Source organism: Schistocerca cancellata, chromosome 5, assembly GCF_023864275.1.
Source record: "Schistocerca cancellata isolate TAMUIC-IGC-003103 chromosome 5, iqSchCanc2.1, whole genome shotgun sequence".
In the NCBI taxonomy this organism is placed as follows: domain Eukaryota; kingdom Metazoa; phylum Arthropoda; class Insecta; order Orthoptera; family Acrididae; genus Schistocerca; species Schistocerca cancellata.
This window is the reverse complement of record NC_064630.1, coordinates 298823022-298840788: the sequence shown is the minus strand read 5'-3', so window position 1 is coordinate 298840788 and position 17767 is coordinate 298823022. Positions and strand designations below refer to the sequence as shown.

The 17767-nt window shown below is 36.6% G+C and overlaps 1 protein-coding gene across 1 annotated transcript in view; it reads left to right on the top strand.

The window, feature by feature from the left end:
* LOC126188085 (integrin alpha-4-like) overlaps positions 1-17767 on the top strand; it is a 521321-nt gene that overhangs the window by 421073 nt on the left and 82481 nt on the right. The window contains exons 16-19 of the mRNA XM_049929540.1: positions 3186-3402; positions 9500-9678; positions 9802-9865; positions 14339-14455. Of these exons, the coding sequence (XP_049785497.1) occupies positions 3186-3402; positions 9500-9678; positions 9802-9865; positions 14339-14455 (577 nt within the window). The remainder of the gene's footprint in view (positions 1-3185; positions 3403-9499; positions 9679-9801; positions 9866-14338; positions 14456-17767) is intronic.

The following is a 17767-nucleotide window of genomic DNA, read 5'->3' as shown; positions in this document are numbered from 1 at the left end:
GTATTGAATAGGACTGGGGAGAAGAGAAGTTTGTGGCACAACTTGACCAGAAGAAGGGATCAGTTGGTAGGACATGTTCTGAGGCATCAAGGGATCACCAATTTAGTATTGGAGGGCAGCGTGGAGGGTAAAAATCGTAGGGGGAGACCAAGAGATGAATACACAAAGCAGATTCAGAAGGATGTAGGTTGCAGTAGGTACTGGGAGATGAAGAAGCTTGCACAGGATAGAGTAGCATGGAGAGCTGCATCAAACCAGTCTCAGGACTGAAGACAACAACAACAACAACATGCATTGATGAGGGTTTGAACTGGAAAAAACACACTGAGGATCTGCTGAAATGTTTGAGTTCAGCTACTTATGCTATTAGGGTCATTCCAAATTTTGGCGATATACATCTGAGTAAGTTAGCTTACCATGCCTATTTTCATACTCTGCTTTCGTATGGCATCATATTCTGGGGTAACACATCATTGAGTAAAAGAGTGTTCATTGCAAAAAAGTGTGTAATCAGAATAATTGCTGGAGCTCATCCAAGATCATCCTGCACACACTTAATTAAAGAGCTAGAAATCTTCACTGTAGCCTCACAATATATGTATTCACTTATGAAATTTGTTATTAACAATCCAAACGAATTCAAAAGTAATAGCAGTGTACATGGCTACAACACTAGGAGAAAGGATGATCTTCACTACTCAAGGTTAAATCTAACTTTGGCTCAGAAGGGGGTAAATGATGCTGCCACGAAAGTCTTTGGTCACTTACCTAATAGCATCAAAAGTCTGACAGATAGCCACACAGCATTTAAAAGGAAATTAAAAGAATTTCTTAATGGCAACTCCTTCTACTCATTAGATGAATTTTTGGATATAGTAAGTGGGTAATTTCCCAACCTCCCCCACCCCCTCCCCCCCCCCACAAAAAAAAAAAAAAATAAATAAATAAATAAAATAAAATAAAAAAAAAATAAAAAAAATTGAGTGTCATGTAATATTTTATTTTTGTCTGATGTAATATCTTGTATATACACTTTTTATTAACTTGACATGTTACACATAATTACAAAGTGTCGTATTCATGATCTATGGAACAAGTACTAATCTAATCTAATCATATGCAAGATCCCTTTCCTTAGCCACAGTGAGCTCACTGATGCCACATTTCTATTCCTTTCCCTTGCTGCCTGTCCCTCCCAGGTATTATTTGCTCTTCCATACAGCACTCCCCTCATCTCCCATGTCCCCTGTCTCTCACCCATTCTACCTGTCACAATGTAGACTGCCAGTACAACATATCCATATATGAGTGTCTGTCATTATGAATGTACCCTCTATAATGTATAAAACAATTAAATGTGCAAGCTTGAAAAATGTCTTTAATTGTTGTTTAAATCAAATGCACATTTTTGTAGTGAAAATGCTAGTCTAATGAAAGACGGCTGCATAATAAAAATATTACTATCATCTGTTTCTTTTGGCTCCCTAATGAAAACAGGGCTCATTGAAAGAATTTTTGTTTATGTAGTATGATCCAGGTTTTGATTTTCTGGTAATTACACTGTGTGGTTAAACTTCATTCAGCTGTTTTTTTATTGCCTTCATTTCAGACATGGTATTTTTCATGTTTCCACACTTTCTTCAGATTTAAAACTTGTTCATTATAGTCAGTTACAGCAGTTCCACAAATAAATAATTATACTTTCTCTCAAAAAAGCTTTATGTAATACACACAATTTTTATCATACAGAATCATTTTAATTAACTTCCAAGTATAAAATATGAAACTACAACTGTTCAGCAAGGCAGTTGTGCCAATAACTACAGCTCACTCCTAAGAACATATGACTTCTCACAACATTATACATGTGTCAAAGAAATTCATTTGGATAACAAATGAATTACTTATTTACAATCTTTACTTTGAAGTTATTTTAAAAGTTTATATATAATAATTTTAATGTTGATTACTTCAAATGGAAATAAAATTGAATAAGCAAGTTTCTAGATAAATCCAATGTACGAAAAATAATTAAGCTTTTAGACAATTAATATTATTTATGTTAGATCCATAATTTTGACACATATTTTGTATATACGTGTGCAGAACTATTTTATTGATGTCATTAAAACCATGCAAAATGTGAAATTATGATTTTGTACTCTTTTGCATCATATAGTGAATTTTTGAAGAGTATTGAACAGTCCATTTATTTTTAAATGTATTGACAAGTGTTATATATAGGAAGTGGTGAGCTATAAATCAGTTCCATTACAATGTGTATAAGTGTTCTGTACTAATACCAAATAACAAAACTGCCTGAGAGCTCAGCACCATTTTCAGCCTTCTGTATGTTCCTATCCAGTGCTCTGTATCTCAACTATACAGTGAGTGGCCAACTTTGCTCCTTCTCTTACTTGTATTCCACATAATCCTTTTAAGTGTCTTACGAATCACACAATTTGTTATTTTACGTCCTCTAAACTGAAAAATTCATGACTGTTGTTTGTAAAATGTTGGCTATTGTTACTACAATTCTGTAGCATGTACGTCTGTAGTCCTTGCAAATGCAGTATTTATTTTCACTCTCTGACAATTACAGCTATTGTATGTGTACTAACACTTCTACACCTGAAAATACACTAAACATAAACTTGTAATTATCTGTTGCTTCTGTACTTCTGTGTTTGCATATGGCAGCAGCAGGTGTAAATAGAAAATATGTATTATACGTGAGGAGGCAGCAGCTCTCTCTCCCTCCCTCCCCCCTCCCCAACCCCTCTCTCACCCTTATTTCTTTCAGACTAGCAGAGTCACCATTAAAATTAATATAGCCTGAGGTAGCCCAAATGATTTATAGAAGAGAATAGCAGTTAATAATGAATACAGTTTCTAACAATTGTGTCTCTTCGCTAATGTATATTTCGACAAGTTACATACCCCTGAAAATTCATGATAAAATACTTAAAGAATGATTAGTGAATGGATGAATGCATGTTTTAAACTAATGCTCATGATTTTAAGTTCATTCTTAAAGATTGTTTGTCATTGATTAATTGATACTCAGTGTCCTGCTGGTGGCCAAAGTCTACCTATTTAAACATTAAAAGAAAATGTATACTCAGAGGAGGCAAGAAATTAACAAAAGGGATATGTTTGTGACATTGTAATTGTATCTGTTTCAGATTTGGTGGAAACAATGTTTATATTGTTGGTTCAGAAGGTCTAATATCATTGGAAGTGATGCTTCACAATGGCTGTGAGCCAGCTTATTCAGTTACCTTGACAGTTGAAAGTGAAGCATTAATTGAACCAGCAAAAATACCAAAACTATGTAAACAAACAATAGATCTAGAAATTGTGTGTGATATTGGAAATGTATATAATGATACCGTAGTGGCAGTAAGTATTTTTTTTTTTGTATTATGTGGTTATTAAGAAACAACTGAAACCACTATTAATATTTTTATTTTAGTTGGACTCAGGTAAAATCAGTGGTTCCATATCTTTTACTCTGGTTTTACAATCTCAGTGTGAAAGAAATGGTGGAATAGTATGGACATTTTAGGATACTGCTCCACTCTTTCAGAAGTTTCAAATATAAGTTGTTGTAGGAAATGTGTCTCTTGGTACATTATTACATAAGTGAATATACTGGTGACTGCAAAGTAGAACTCTGTCTTCAGGACAAGATCTTTGCCTTGTTATAATTTAGTGTTTCACGTTAGTTGCCACATTACTTAAAACTTGAAGTTTTGTTTCATGTAACAAGAATGCACAAATAAATCTTCTGGTATAACACCACGTTCCTTTTCTGGTGATATTTCTTTTATGGACATTTGGATGTCATTTAAGGCCATTTCATGGCCTAACATTTCGTGTTCCAAATAACAGATATATCATCAGAGGCCATAACTCGGAAATCAGTTACAATATCCAAGTTCAACAAGCTGATCACTCTATATGTCTCAAGCCAACAGTCTGTTCGTTATGTCAACAGTACACTGACTAAGAGAACATAGTCTTCTTGAACTGTTTTATGGTGCTTTGTTTAGTACTAATGCCCACTACTTGTCTAATTTCAGTTCCTCTTATTTTCTGTTGAAGATGTTTTTGTGTTTCTGAATTTCTATGGCTCCACTGTACATCCAAGTATAGTAATGATTTGGGCTTGATAAAATCATGGTATAAGAGAAACAAATTTGGTGATTCATGTTTTCTATGCATTTTCAGGAATTGGCAATTTATTCCTGTTGGCCAGAAGATACTTGCATCGATCATATCACTACTGTGTTAGGATATATGGAGAGACCACATAAATTCAGAAACATAAAATCAATTTGATCAAAAATAAGGACTGAAATTAGACAAGTGATAGACCTTAGTACTGAATAAAGCTCTACAATATAGGCCAGTATGATGCAGTGATCTTAGGCAGCAGACTGATGAAATCATAAACCAGCTATTGCCTGAATATGTAGTAGCACTTCAGACTACTGAGCTGGTTTGAGATTGTAACACTTTTCTGAGTTTTTATGGCCCCTGATGATGTCTCCACCGCTGAAACAGTAAATAATAAGCAGAGATTATGCCTCAAATGACAGTCTAATTATCACAAAACAAATATCACAAAAAGCACAAATACTAGACATAAAAGCCTGCATTGTATAAATGTATTACTGTTATTTCTCTCCATCCCAAAACCTACCTTTTTCACAAGCAAAGCAACAAAGGGTAGGTCCATCTTCCATTGCTATAACTGACAGCAAAATGCTACTAGCTCGCTAAGAGAAGTGTAGAGGTTGACAGATGAGCATGAGTTATCTGACAGCCAAAAATGTTTATGATTCCATAAAATCCCCCTAAAATGAAACAAATATATATTAAGTTGAAGAAACAGATTTTATGGGAACTGGAAAGTGCTGGGTTATTTGGGGGAGGAGAGCACACAGCGAAGTCATCAGATTAGGGACGGACGGGGAGGGAAGTCGGCCATGCCCTTTCAAAGGAACTATCCTGTAGTGATTTAGGAAAATCATGGAAAACCTGAATCAGGACAGCCGGAAACAGGATTGAACCATCGTCCTCCTGAATGCAAGTTCAGTGTGATAGCCACTGCGCCACCTCACTTGGTAACTGGAAAGAATCTGAGGAGGAAAGCACTTTAATTCATACACTGGTGAACCAAAATATTATGACTACCTGCTTAAAAGCATATTGATCCACCTCTGGAATGCAATTCAGCAGTGATTCTGCATGCCATGGATTCAATAAGTACTTTGTAAGTTTCCAGAGATTTGTGACACTGGATGCCTTTGCACATGTCACGCACGTCCTGTAATTTATGGGCAGTTGGTTTGTGAGTGCAGAGCTGGTGCCCAATAGCATCCCAGTTGAGTGTTATTGGATTCAGGTAAGCTGAATTTGATGGTCAAGACATCAATATGAGTTCACTAGCATATTCCTTAAACCACTATGACAGGTTTCTGGCCTGATGACACGGATAGCTATCCTGCTGCGAGATGCCATCACTGTTGGGGAAGACATCAAGCATAAGGAGTTTACAGATGCTCCCTAATAATATTCACATAGTCCACAGGTGTCATGGTGCCTTGGATACTACTGCAAGTTCCACAGAAGCCTAGATGAATGCCCCCATAACATAATACTGCTCCCATTTGCCTGCATCTATGGTATGCTGCCTGTTTCGAGCAGCCGTTCAGTTGGGTAGTGGCATGACCATTGACCTGGTCAATGGTATTCATCCAACCAGCCAACACAATTCCATTGATCCACAGTCAATTCTCAATGATTCCATGCCCAATGTAATCATAATTGACAATGTTGTTGGGTTAACATGGAAACAATTAGGTGTCCTCTACTATGGAACTCCTTGTTCAACACTGTGTGCTGAATGGCATGTTCCATCACATTTGTACCTGTGCCAGCAGTGTCCTCTGTCATCAGATCTGCCACATCTGCTTTCGAGAGTGGGCAAGCCTGTGGTCCAAATGTTCTGTGGTGAGGTATGGATGTACAGCTTCTTGTCTCCTACTCATGGTTTCAGCATTCTTCAATCACTTTCCATGGATGCTCACAACAGTAGCACATGAACAGGTGACCAGCTTCACTGTTTGTACTTTTGTTAAAGTGACTTAAGTCAATGGATTCTCCATTTATGCCACTTATTGTCACTAGAATGATTCCCCAAGTGTCACTGCTCCCCTCATATACTCCTCTTACTACATCATGTGCCCTCAGCACCATCAGGCAGCATACAACCTTGAGTTGGACAGAGGTCATAATGTTTGGGGTCATCAGTGTATAATAAATTGAGAGAATCACATTCTTGATTTCAAAGTCTCACACAAATCACATTTTGCAAATCAAATACACTGTTTTTTGTTTGCAATAAGATACATCAAATTTAGACATCACAAAACTATATGAGATGTATCAGTATTGTGGAGGATAGTTAAGCTGGAATGTATGAGTTATTAAAACTGTAGTGACATTGATGTTGACAGAAAATATTTCCTAAGTATAATGACATTGTAGGATTGGAAGAGAGAAGGAAAAATATATGTGTGAAATATGTGGCAATTATTTTCATAACTATACTGAGGGAAATTTCAATAGGAAGGATGGAAGTTAAACCAAGGAATACTGGGTTGGATCTGCTTTCATGATCAGTTGCATTTTACTCCTTTGCATAAGGATTGTTATGTTGATTGCTATATGGAGTAATATTTATTCTGATTGGATGGGTGTTATGAATAAAACCTGGAAAATAGTGATCATCAAGTAATAAAAAGAGCTATTTTGGAACTTTGGCTGTTTGTCATATTGAAATAATATGATAAGTTGTTGACTGTTCAGTATCCCAGCATGCTGGAAATCCATAAACACTTATTTGAGTAGTACCAGATACTGCTGTCTTTTTGTGATGACTTAATATAAATAACTTGTACAAACATAGCCACAAAACAGAACAGTTCTAGTGCTTGCGAATATTTTCCTGGTCTCTCTGTGTATCATCTCCTCAATTGCAAAGGGAATATTTAGGAGAATGAAAATTTTATGTAAGAAATATGGATTTTGTATTAGTAATTGTTTACTGACGAAGTGCTTAACAATGGAAATAGCATCTATGTAGGGATGTTAATGGGGAAAATGGTAATCAGTGTCACTGATGGGGAGTATGTTTGAGTTGTGACAGGTACTGGTTTCTACATCATGTTTTAGAAAACTGAGCAACTAGATATGCCTTGTACAGTGCAAGAAAAATCAAAGTGACATATGAACAGAGGAATGAACAAAACACAACACTTCACCTCATAACTGAAGCAATAAATGATTGACGGGTTAATAAATATGTCAACGAAAAATCCTGGTTAGCATATAAATAATTGAAGAAGTAAAAGTAATCATTCACAGTATAGCTGAGTCACTAACCAGTTTAAAGGGACAGAAACAAGATTGAAACTGTTGTGGAGCTTTTGGGCAAGATACTTTATCACAATAAACTAATATAAAACACACACACACTGCTACAATGTTTCAACTAACCACATTGTGTGAGTACTGCAAGTCGTCTGGGAGTGAAGAGTAACAATGAGAGGAAATGGAGGCTGGGAGAGGGAGGCTTGGAGGAAATGGTGGCTGATGGCTGGGAGGGAGAGGCAGCAAGGGAAAGAATAAGAATGTGGCACTGACGAGCTCTCCATGGTGTAAGTATAGGGAATTGCTAGTGGTACACCATGAAGTAGAGAAATCATTGGAGAGGGTGACAGATCAGAGGAAGAGGGAGAGTGCCAAGGGGGAACTGTTAGTGTACATTGATAAAGTGAAGTGGGAAGGATTGGGACAAGGTGGAATTTGATGTAGGGATAGGGCTGACAAAGGCTGAGTCCAAGAAAACAATTCCCCTGTATGGAGGTGTTACTGGAAAGGATAAGGCAGGTGGTATGTGCTGTAAAGCAACCAGTGAATTTCAACATGTTGCACTCAGCTGTGCTCTGCCAGTCATTGGTCATCCCTGCTTCTGTCGCAGTATGATAGTGGACATTCTGTTGGATGTATAGTTGGTTGGTGATCTCATAAGAACAGTGGTTTTGAGATTAATTATTCTAATTAACTGTGTCTTAATTTTTAGTGAATTCAAATAACAAACAGATGATCTGAGTATTTTGCTTTATGAAACTCTGTGGCAATATTTAAATTTTGCACCAACTATTAAGTGTTGGGCTGTGATTCAAGCCCAGTTATAGTGTGGAGAGAAAGTAGAAGTGAATCAAAATATTTTGCTTGCCTCTGCAGCATTCTCAGATAGAATAAGTTATGTGCTCTTTGTAAATGGTATGTATAGGGATTTATTTTCCAACTGAATACAGTTGTTATACAAAGAGCAAAAATTTCTCCTTTTAGTAACATACTCACTACCATCTCTAGGACAAACTCATTACTATTTGGCTTTTCTCCTAGTGGCACTGTAAGTGAGCCTCTGTAGTGTTTGGTGGTTACAGAAAAGAAATAGTGCTAATTTGTAGCTTTGACTCACTATTAGAAGTGTACATAAGAAACACAACAAGTAGTGCAGTGCCTTTGGAACTAACATCTGTAAGTTCAGGCTTCAAGTTAGCATGTAGGCAAAAGTCGTATTCGTTAAAACAAGACATGCTCTGCAAGAGTTATGCAGAATGGGTAAAACATGCCTGAGAATTTTCTGTAAGTATTTTAGTGTATCAAGGGCTTTTTGGTTGCAACACAGATTCCTAAATCACAACCAAAACAACAACTTATTGCAAATACAAAAGGAGAACTGCATAATTTATTTTCTACATGTGCTGTTTTCTGTGTATTTCTCTACTATAACCATTGTTGCAAATAAAATAAAACAAGTATTCTGATTGGAAGGTTATGTGATATTATGTGCATACTGTGGCAACTGTTGCAGAAACATATATGTATGTGCTCACCGGACAGATGATCTGGTCTTATTTGACAGCTCCAAGAAGTATTGCTAATAAAATAAACATTTCTGCTTATTGCTATGTAACTATGGTTATCAGTTTCCTCTGGTTATGTTGACTGTGTGGTATCTGGCTTTTCCTGATCAATCAGAAGCTTCAGTTATTCAAAGTACCACATGTTGCATTCATATATATATATCTTCCACAACATTTCCTGATCTTTTTCCCTTTAATTTCCTTTAGTTCTTCGTAGAAATTTGTTCAGAGTGAATTGAATTTCTTCTGATCTCTGCACGAACTGATTTATATAGCATAATACTACCCTTATACAGACACCATACCTTTGATACTAGTTTCAAATGGTCAGGATTAATACACAATACTCATTATTGAGCATTATGAATGTATGGTGGTCCTTTGAATAACTAAGTTGCTTTTTAAAGTGGTGTTAGGTACAATTACTCTAAAATAATGATATTATTGCTCACATTTCTTACAGTGTAACTTGCTATTATTTGTTCCTACAGAAAAATCTTACTGTGGAATTTGATGTAATGAGTGTAACAAAATATGCCTTCATAAATGAAAATGCTACAATGCTGACATTTTCAGTCATTGTAAATACAACAAGTAATGACATAAACAATACAACACAGTGCTCAACTGTGGTACAATTGGAAAGAGAAGCAAATATAAAGATCTCAGGGTAAGTGTTTCTTCGTGAGAACCAAAGTTGTCATTATTCTATGAGAATAATTGCATACAAATCTTATATATAATTAGCTTGCCAACTTTGGAGAATTACAATTTATTTTGCTCTACATTTCAGCTTATCAAAACCAGACTATCTTTTGCTGAAAAATTCAGATCAACATGTGCGACATTTATATAAGGTAAATCTTGTAAATTATTAAGCCTATGCATATATAATATTAACATGTACACAAACATATTGTTAAATTTAATTATTAAAACTAGTTTCCTTAAATTAAATCTGTTATATACTAAAGTAAGTTATTTTTTCTAAATTTTATTATAAGTCTGTTTACCCATTAGCTATCTTTCCTTGGTGTTTTCTTTCTACTTTTCTTTTATTTCTCTGATTAAAGGGTAATAGTGTGATAAGGACTAGTGAGTGTGTCAGCATCCCCTTACTTTCTATCCAAAACATGCAGTGATAAACTCTAGAAATATATAGTTTTATCTAATTTTCTTTTAGTTTTGGTGAATCTAATGCTCAATAAAGTTGTCAAAAGTAGAGAATGCATATATTAGTTTACCAAACTGACTAATGTTATAAAAAAATGTATAATATCTTAATTTGATTCAAGTGGATGCGTGTGTTTGTGTGTTTTCCATGCTTTACGTTAGTGTGCTTTCATTGCTTGTACAACATGCAGAAGCCTTATATTAGCTAAAGATGGCAGATTAAGCTGTGGGCATATTTTGTAGCCATGTAAAAATTGTTCATTCTGTGACAATACAATTCTGCTGGGGACAGTAAAACATTTTGGCATTTTTGAAATCTTTCTTGCATTGTTAAGGGCTTCTTTTTCCCACAGAAAACACTGTCATATTGATTAATTCAGCAACAAAATAAAACTAAGATTAGAATCAGAAACCAGAATATATGGATCCCCACAAGGTGTTGTGTAGGGACTGTTCCTTCTCTACATAAAAAAGTAATTACACAAGGGGAATGAGGCCCAGAGGAACATGCAGTACTACAACAGCTACCATGTAATCCTCTGGCACATGGTGTAATACGTATGTTACACTATTTGTTCATATCTCATGATGAGTGAAAGCATACATTTCCCTCACTGCACACATTACAATCAGTGCACACATGTCACATACACCATTTTGGTTGACATTAGGGCCATGATGATACCCCTACCAGTCTTACATTCTTTGTGTGTTCCTATTTGCCTTTCTGAGTAAGTAAGTCAACATCCTTCCATATTGATGAAGTTATTGTGCTCTAATATGCAAAAGGTGATCAGAAGTTTCCCATTGTATGCCCATATTTTCCACTAACATGTATTGTAGCCTGAAATGACATTGTGGAATGACCAAGACGTTTTATTTACTAATTAGCTTATTACCCATGACTTTGTCCACATTTAAGTATGGCGAATATACTGCACACATTTGCTCCTCCTCCTCTCTCTGCCCATTTCCTCCTTGTCTCATTTATCTCCTTCTTTCCACGTATCTCTTTCAATCTCCTACTCCCCCCTCTCTCATTCCACCTACTCATTCCTTCTCTTGCTGCCCAACTTCTCCTTCCCTCTCTCTCTGTCCACCTCCTCCTCCCCCTCTCTCTATCCACTCCTCCTCTCTCTCGATCCAACTCCACCTCTGCCTATCTCTTTCATCTCCACCTCTCACTTATCTCTCTCCATGTCCCCATGCCCCCTCTTCCTTTTCCACCTGCCCAGAACCCCATTCGCTCTTCCACTTGCCTCCAACACTTCTCAATCCATTCCCCTGTCTCTGTCCATCCCCTCCTGCCCTTCTCTGTAACAATCTCTCTTTCAATTTCCTCCTGATCTCTCTCTGTCCATCTTCTCCTCCCTCTTTCTCTGACCATTTGCTCCACTTCCTATTTCTGTCCATCTCCTCCTCCCCCTCTTCTTGTCCATCTCTTCTTTCCCTCTCTCTGTTCATCTCCTCTTCCCAGTCTCTCTGTCCATCTAATCCTATCTGCTATCTCTGTTCACCTATACCTTCAATTTTCTCTGTCCATCACATTCTTCCCCTCTCATTATCCACACATTCATCCTTCTCTCTGCTCACTTACAACCCCTGCAATGCATTCCGATGTTAACTGCACAACACGACAGTTGTGAAGACAGCCTAAATGTCAGGCATTACCAAACTTTTTCATCCCTACCACCACCCCTATAGGAACAAGGTGGTTCTTACCCCCACAGTGACTTTTTTTCAGACAGTATGTAGTAGGTGTACCAAGTTTGGTTGGAATGAATCCAGTGGTTTAGGAAATGTGGAACACCCATCCATATTTACATGTATATAGATTTTTTCCAGTCTTAATGTCAGTTTATTGATAAAGTATTTATCAACCAAAAATGAGCTACCAGCTAATGAACATTATGTAAAGTAAATAAACAACATTTTGCAAAGGTCTTTCCAAATATCTTCAATTTCTTAAGCTCGGTTTCAACCATTTATTGCTATATCAAGTCTGGGCCCACACCAACTTGCAACAACTGTACATGATGTCCCAAGATCTCATTGCGATATGTGGCAGCAGTTGAACTTTGCCGATTTACCCATGCAGTTTCATGAAGAGGTGTTTGAGTGATCAATGTAATCCCAGCACACGGAATTATGGATCCTTATATGTATCGATCTCTGTCCACAATGTTTGGATTATGAAGTCATGTTCTACATTGCCTCCAGATGTGAATGCATCAAAAATTACTCTGCACACCAAATCAGGATTAATGTGTGAAAAAACATTGACTGATTGTTCAACCGTCCAGGTGGCATGTTGATGACTTCACTGTAGATGTTCCCTTCTGTGAAGGTGCATCAAAAGTACACATAGAGAAGGTCTCTGACAATAAAGGCTACTGTGCCGAAGCCTTCTCTGCACTGTTTGTCTCAATACAACATGTATAGTGGATGCTGATAGACCAGATCTCAGTTGCCTTGCAGTACTAAGGTGGTACCGTCTTGCCTTTATGGCCAAATAATGATCCTCTCAATTTAATGTCACATGTGGTTGACCCTGTCTTGGTCTTAAGGATACTGCTTTAGTCTCTTATAAATTGTTGCCACATCTGAGAAACAACAGAATGATTCACATTAAGCCTTCAGGTCATATCAGTTTGTGATTGTCCTGCTCCCATTCTTCTAATGCCTTCCACCATAGAGAGTCTGGTAGGCATCTTCTGCTTGCCATAATGCACCATCCATGACTGTATACACAGCAATTGTGGATGTGGAACTACTCAGCAAACAGTACCCTGTTTGATAGGTGTCCTGACATCATGGTTGTCCATTGACTGGAATGCCATTGTCCATTCAGAACACAGTTTTATGGACGTCTGTTGATATTTGGTATGATTATACCATGAATTAGATACAACACAAGTAAATAGCAGTTTGTTGCTTTAATTATAGACACAAGTGTAGTATACTTCCTGATAAGTTTTCTACATTCATTTTAAGATATGTATGAAGACATGGCATTTTAATAGCTAGTGCAGAAGATTTTATTCACCATGTGAAATGGTTAGTTTATTTTATATAGAATAGTATATAAGGTGTAAAAGGCTAAAGATTTTGGTGCACAAGGGTAGAGAGTCTCCCTTTGGTGGAGCAGCAACCAGCCATAATGGGGCATCTGTGGGGTCCCTGTGCCCTGAAATATGAAATATCCTCTCCACCCCTCCCACAGTCATATCGTATGACCAATGCAACTTGCACAGTATCCTTGTCCATCACTACCCAGTCTCTTACTCCTGACCATTTGCCCCTTAATCTTACGAACTGTGACTGAAATAAAGAAGGGGAATTCATTAAGTAAGTTTTGAATTTTTCTTCATTATTAGAATGAGTTTTTTTAAATTTATGCAATAAATAATAACTACTTAACTAACAGAAACCAGTAATCAAAAGTTTGAAATAATAATTTTAATAAAAGAAATCCATATGAAAAAAAAATATTTAGTATAAATTTAATTGAACAAAAACCTGCAAATAATTTAGGAAGTAAAAGTAACTACTTACTGAAAAGCTGAGGCATGGGCAAATTGTTCTGCAAAGCTATATAGTACACATACAAATGCACATACATTAGCACAACTGTATTCTCACAACTAATCATGTAGCCACGTAGTTTTGTGTGTGGGCTACTATATAGCTATAGTGAATTCATCAGAAACCTAGCAATGTTTTCAGTTTTATTTATGTGCCCATTGACAACTCAGTGCCTCAGTTATTTCGTGAGCTACTCATTAAATTGTGATGAGTGAGAAAGAAAAACTGTATACTATTTAGAAGAAGCATTGAACAGTTAATAGGCACATACAGGTGCACATATGCACATAAAGAAACCTGGTAATACAGGACGTATCCTCTGCAATGTAACTACAAGTGGTTTGCAGAGTATGGATGTAGATGTTGATGCAGACATTTGCACTCTCTCCCAGCACAACAGATGCCTGGATTCTGACCTGCCATGTTTAATGGGTCATCTAATTTCAGTGTAAAAGCAAATCATACTTCCGATTTGTTGTGTTGCATTCTATGTGAATGTTGGTGTAATATCTGTATCACAAAACTTATTCTGTATTCAGCTGCTAAAATGGTTTCTTCCCCTTTCCTTTCAGGCAGTAAAAGAAGGCTCAACACCTGTGAAGCAAGTACATTTTACAATTGATGTACCAACACATTACATAGCAGATAATGGGAAAATTGTTGAATTTCTTAGAATCCAACCAGTTCAGGTAAGCATTTTTCATTTTGATCTTCGTAATTTAAGGAATGACTAATGAAATTTATTCCATGGTTAACTCCAGTTGCAGTTTAAGTACTTGACAATGGGTTCTAAGGTGAAAACCAGCCAGTTGTGAGAAGAAAATAACTTTAATTTTTGACAAAGGTTATAGCTATGGTAGTGCCATGGTTTTAACCTTAACAAAAAGGAAAAATATCGCACATAATAGGGATTTGCACAATGTCATTATAGGCCTAGTACAATTTTTGTCTCATTTGCATTCACAGGATATATTACATTTGTTAATAATGGACCCAGAAAATATAGTTTATTACTTAGTCTGTTCTTTTTCTCATATAGACTTTATTTTAGTTTTGGTGTTAACATAAGAATCTCTATAAATGAAACTAGTAGCAAGTGAATTCCCCTGATACCCAGCAATTAGAGCTTTCACGTGACAGTATAATGATGGCAAATGATTCTGCACATCCTCTGAACAAAGCAGCATGGTAAAGGCCCTTTCGCAGTCTGAGAGCCTACTATTCATCCTAATACAAAATTTCTCTACCATTCAGAATTTTCATGTTTTAACCAGAATCAAGCCCAAATCTACAACCACAATCATCAGTGAAATAAAAACTTAGCACTGAAAGGATGTTTATTACAAAAAGGAATGTACAGACAGAACATAAGTCAACTCCTGAATGAAGAGTATTTGTACAAACAGAATATTCCATAATATACAAACATTAAAAACATAAGAATTTCCAAGAACATTCAAGAAATGGTAAATGGGGTTTAGGGTTTGATTTGGGGGAAGAGACCAAACAGCAAAGTCATTGGTCTCATCGGATTGGGGAAGGAAGTCAGCCATGCTATGTCAAAGGAACCATCCTGGCATGTGCCTCAAGTGATTTAGGGAAATGATAAATACAAAATAACAAATAATTGTCAGTGGTGAGATGTGAACTGGCAACATGTAGCATGTCAGCCAGCAATGCTAACTACTACTCCACAAGGCATGCAGCACAGTGTGTGCCATAGCCCCCTCTGGTGTAGGAATATCAGTCTGCTGTATCAGAATTTCTCATTGGAGATCATAACATCACTCTACCTCTGGAACTTGTCAATGGTCCTCTGCATGGCAGCACTAATGAAACCTCACATTTTGATCATATTGTCACACCTTCATCACTATGATGATCACTGAAGGTAGCCCCACCTATCAAAGGTTCAAGATCAATGAGAGTGTCTTCAGTTCTGTAAAGCCTCCATCACTGATCTGCAGTAGGGTTCCATATGGCTGACATGGATGACCTCTCTGCACCTTTATCCATTTAATAACGAGTCATAACCCTCAACTTTGTATGTGATGTCCAGCAAGCAATGAATGGTACGATATGGCTCAAACTATCACTTTAGTAACTTATCTGATTGTCCCATTTTAGCACAGATGTAAAAATCTGTAAATGTAAAAATAGTCTCTGAGTCTGTATCTCTCAGGGCAATGTTTAGCATTGTAACAGTCTCATTCCTTCTCCTGGGCAACAAGGGTCCATACGCAAGCCAGCTTTCTTGCCTCCTGAGTACTGATGAATGGTAGGCATCATCGGTATCACCCAGTTCAGACAGGAAAAATGTATCCATTATCATTTCAACCTTGCAGTTTTGGAGCAGAAAGAACTGGGTGAAGTCTGTAGTGTCTTCCTTCACTGTGTCATATGCAAATATCATGGCAGGCAATGTTGTATCCTAGTCTCTTTTTTCGTCATCACTATACTGAAAAATGCTGTTATGCTGTATTCTAGTCTGTACAAAACCAGTAAATCAGAACTGTATAAATAACTGTATGCTAAAGACAAATACAAGTATAGGAGGGCAATAAATGAAGCAAAAAAACTGCATAACATAGTAAACATTGAAAAATCTAACAATAAATGCAAAAAGGCCTGGAGTGTAATAAACTCCATTGCTCACACTAAACACAAAGAGGAAATCACCATTACCCCATAAGAATTTAATAAATATTGCATTCAGTCCATTGAAGAAATCAGTAGCTCAATAAACAAACCCCCTGAAAATGCATTTAGTATTATGGACAGCTGCTTTGAAAAGTTTCCCCCAAGCACCTTCACTTTCACAGAAGTGAGCCCAAATAATATACTAAAAATAGTGAAAAATTTCAAACCCTCAGTTAGTGTTGATTATGTAATTTGTTGAAAGATGTTATTGATTGTGTGATTTATCCCTTAGCTTTTTGTATTAACAAATACCTAGTTGAAAGTAACTTCCCTGACATACTAAAAATTTATAGAGCTGTGCCCATATATAAAAAAGGGGAAAAGAACTGTCCCGCTAGTTACAGACCTATATCCATAACCCCAGTTTTTTCAAAAAATTTAGAAACAGTTAAGTATGAGCGAGTTAGTGTCTACTTGGGTAAACTAAATATAATTAGTGATAAACAGTTTCGATTTAGGAAAGGTAAATTCACAACGGTGCAATGGTCTCCCTCGTAAAATTAGTACTAGATGTGTTCAAGGCTAGGGACTATGCCCAGGCTACATTTACTGACCTGAGCAGAGCCTTTGACTGTGTAGAGCATGACACTATGCTGAATAAGCTAGTTTACTATGATTTTTATGACAACAGTATAAATATGTTCAGGTATTTTCTAGAGAACCATCAACAAGTTGTGTGCATTGGTAGGGAGAAATCAAATTTGGTTAATGTTAGGTACGGATGGCCTCAAGGGTCAGTGCTTCAACCTTTACTATTTATACTAATGATTAATGACCTGCCCTTGTTCATAAATTCTCACACAATATTGTATGCTGATGACACAACTTTTATACATAAAATCTCTGATCTAGGTACACTGAAAGCACTGACCAAAAATACTCTTGCTCAGTCCTCATTATGGTTCAAGGTTTAGGGCTTCTTACTAAATGAAAACAAAACCCAGACACTTTACTCTAGCCTCAAAGAGATTCCTAATAACCAAGAACTAGAAAGAGTCAAATTTTTAGGGGTTACTATTGACAGTAAATTGACATGGGAACCACACATTAAAAATATATTGGCTAGGCTTTCAAGAGTTATTTATCTAATTAGAAATTTAAAAAGACATGTTCCCAATGACTATGTGAGATCAGCATATTTTGCCTTCTTCCAAAGCATCATTTCTTATGGAATCTTACTGTGGGGTAGTAGCTGTCATGTAAATGACATTTTACTTTTACAGAAGAACGTAATAAGAATAATAACAGATTCTGATGAAACAGTACATTGTAAACCTCTGTTTATTAAAGAGTTCATTCAC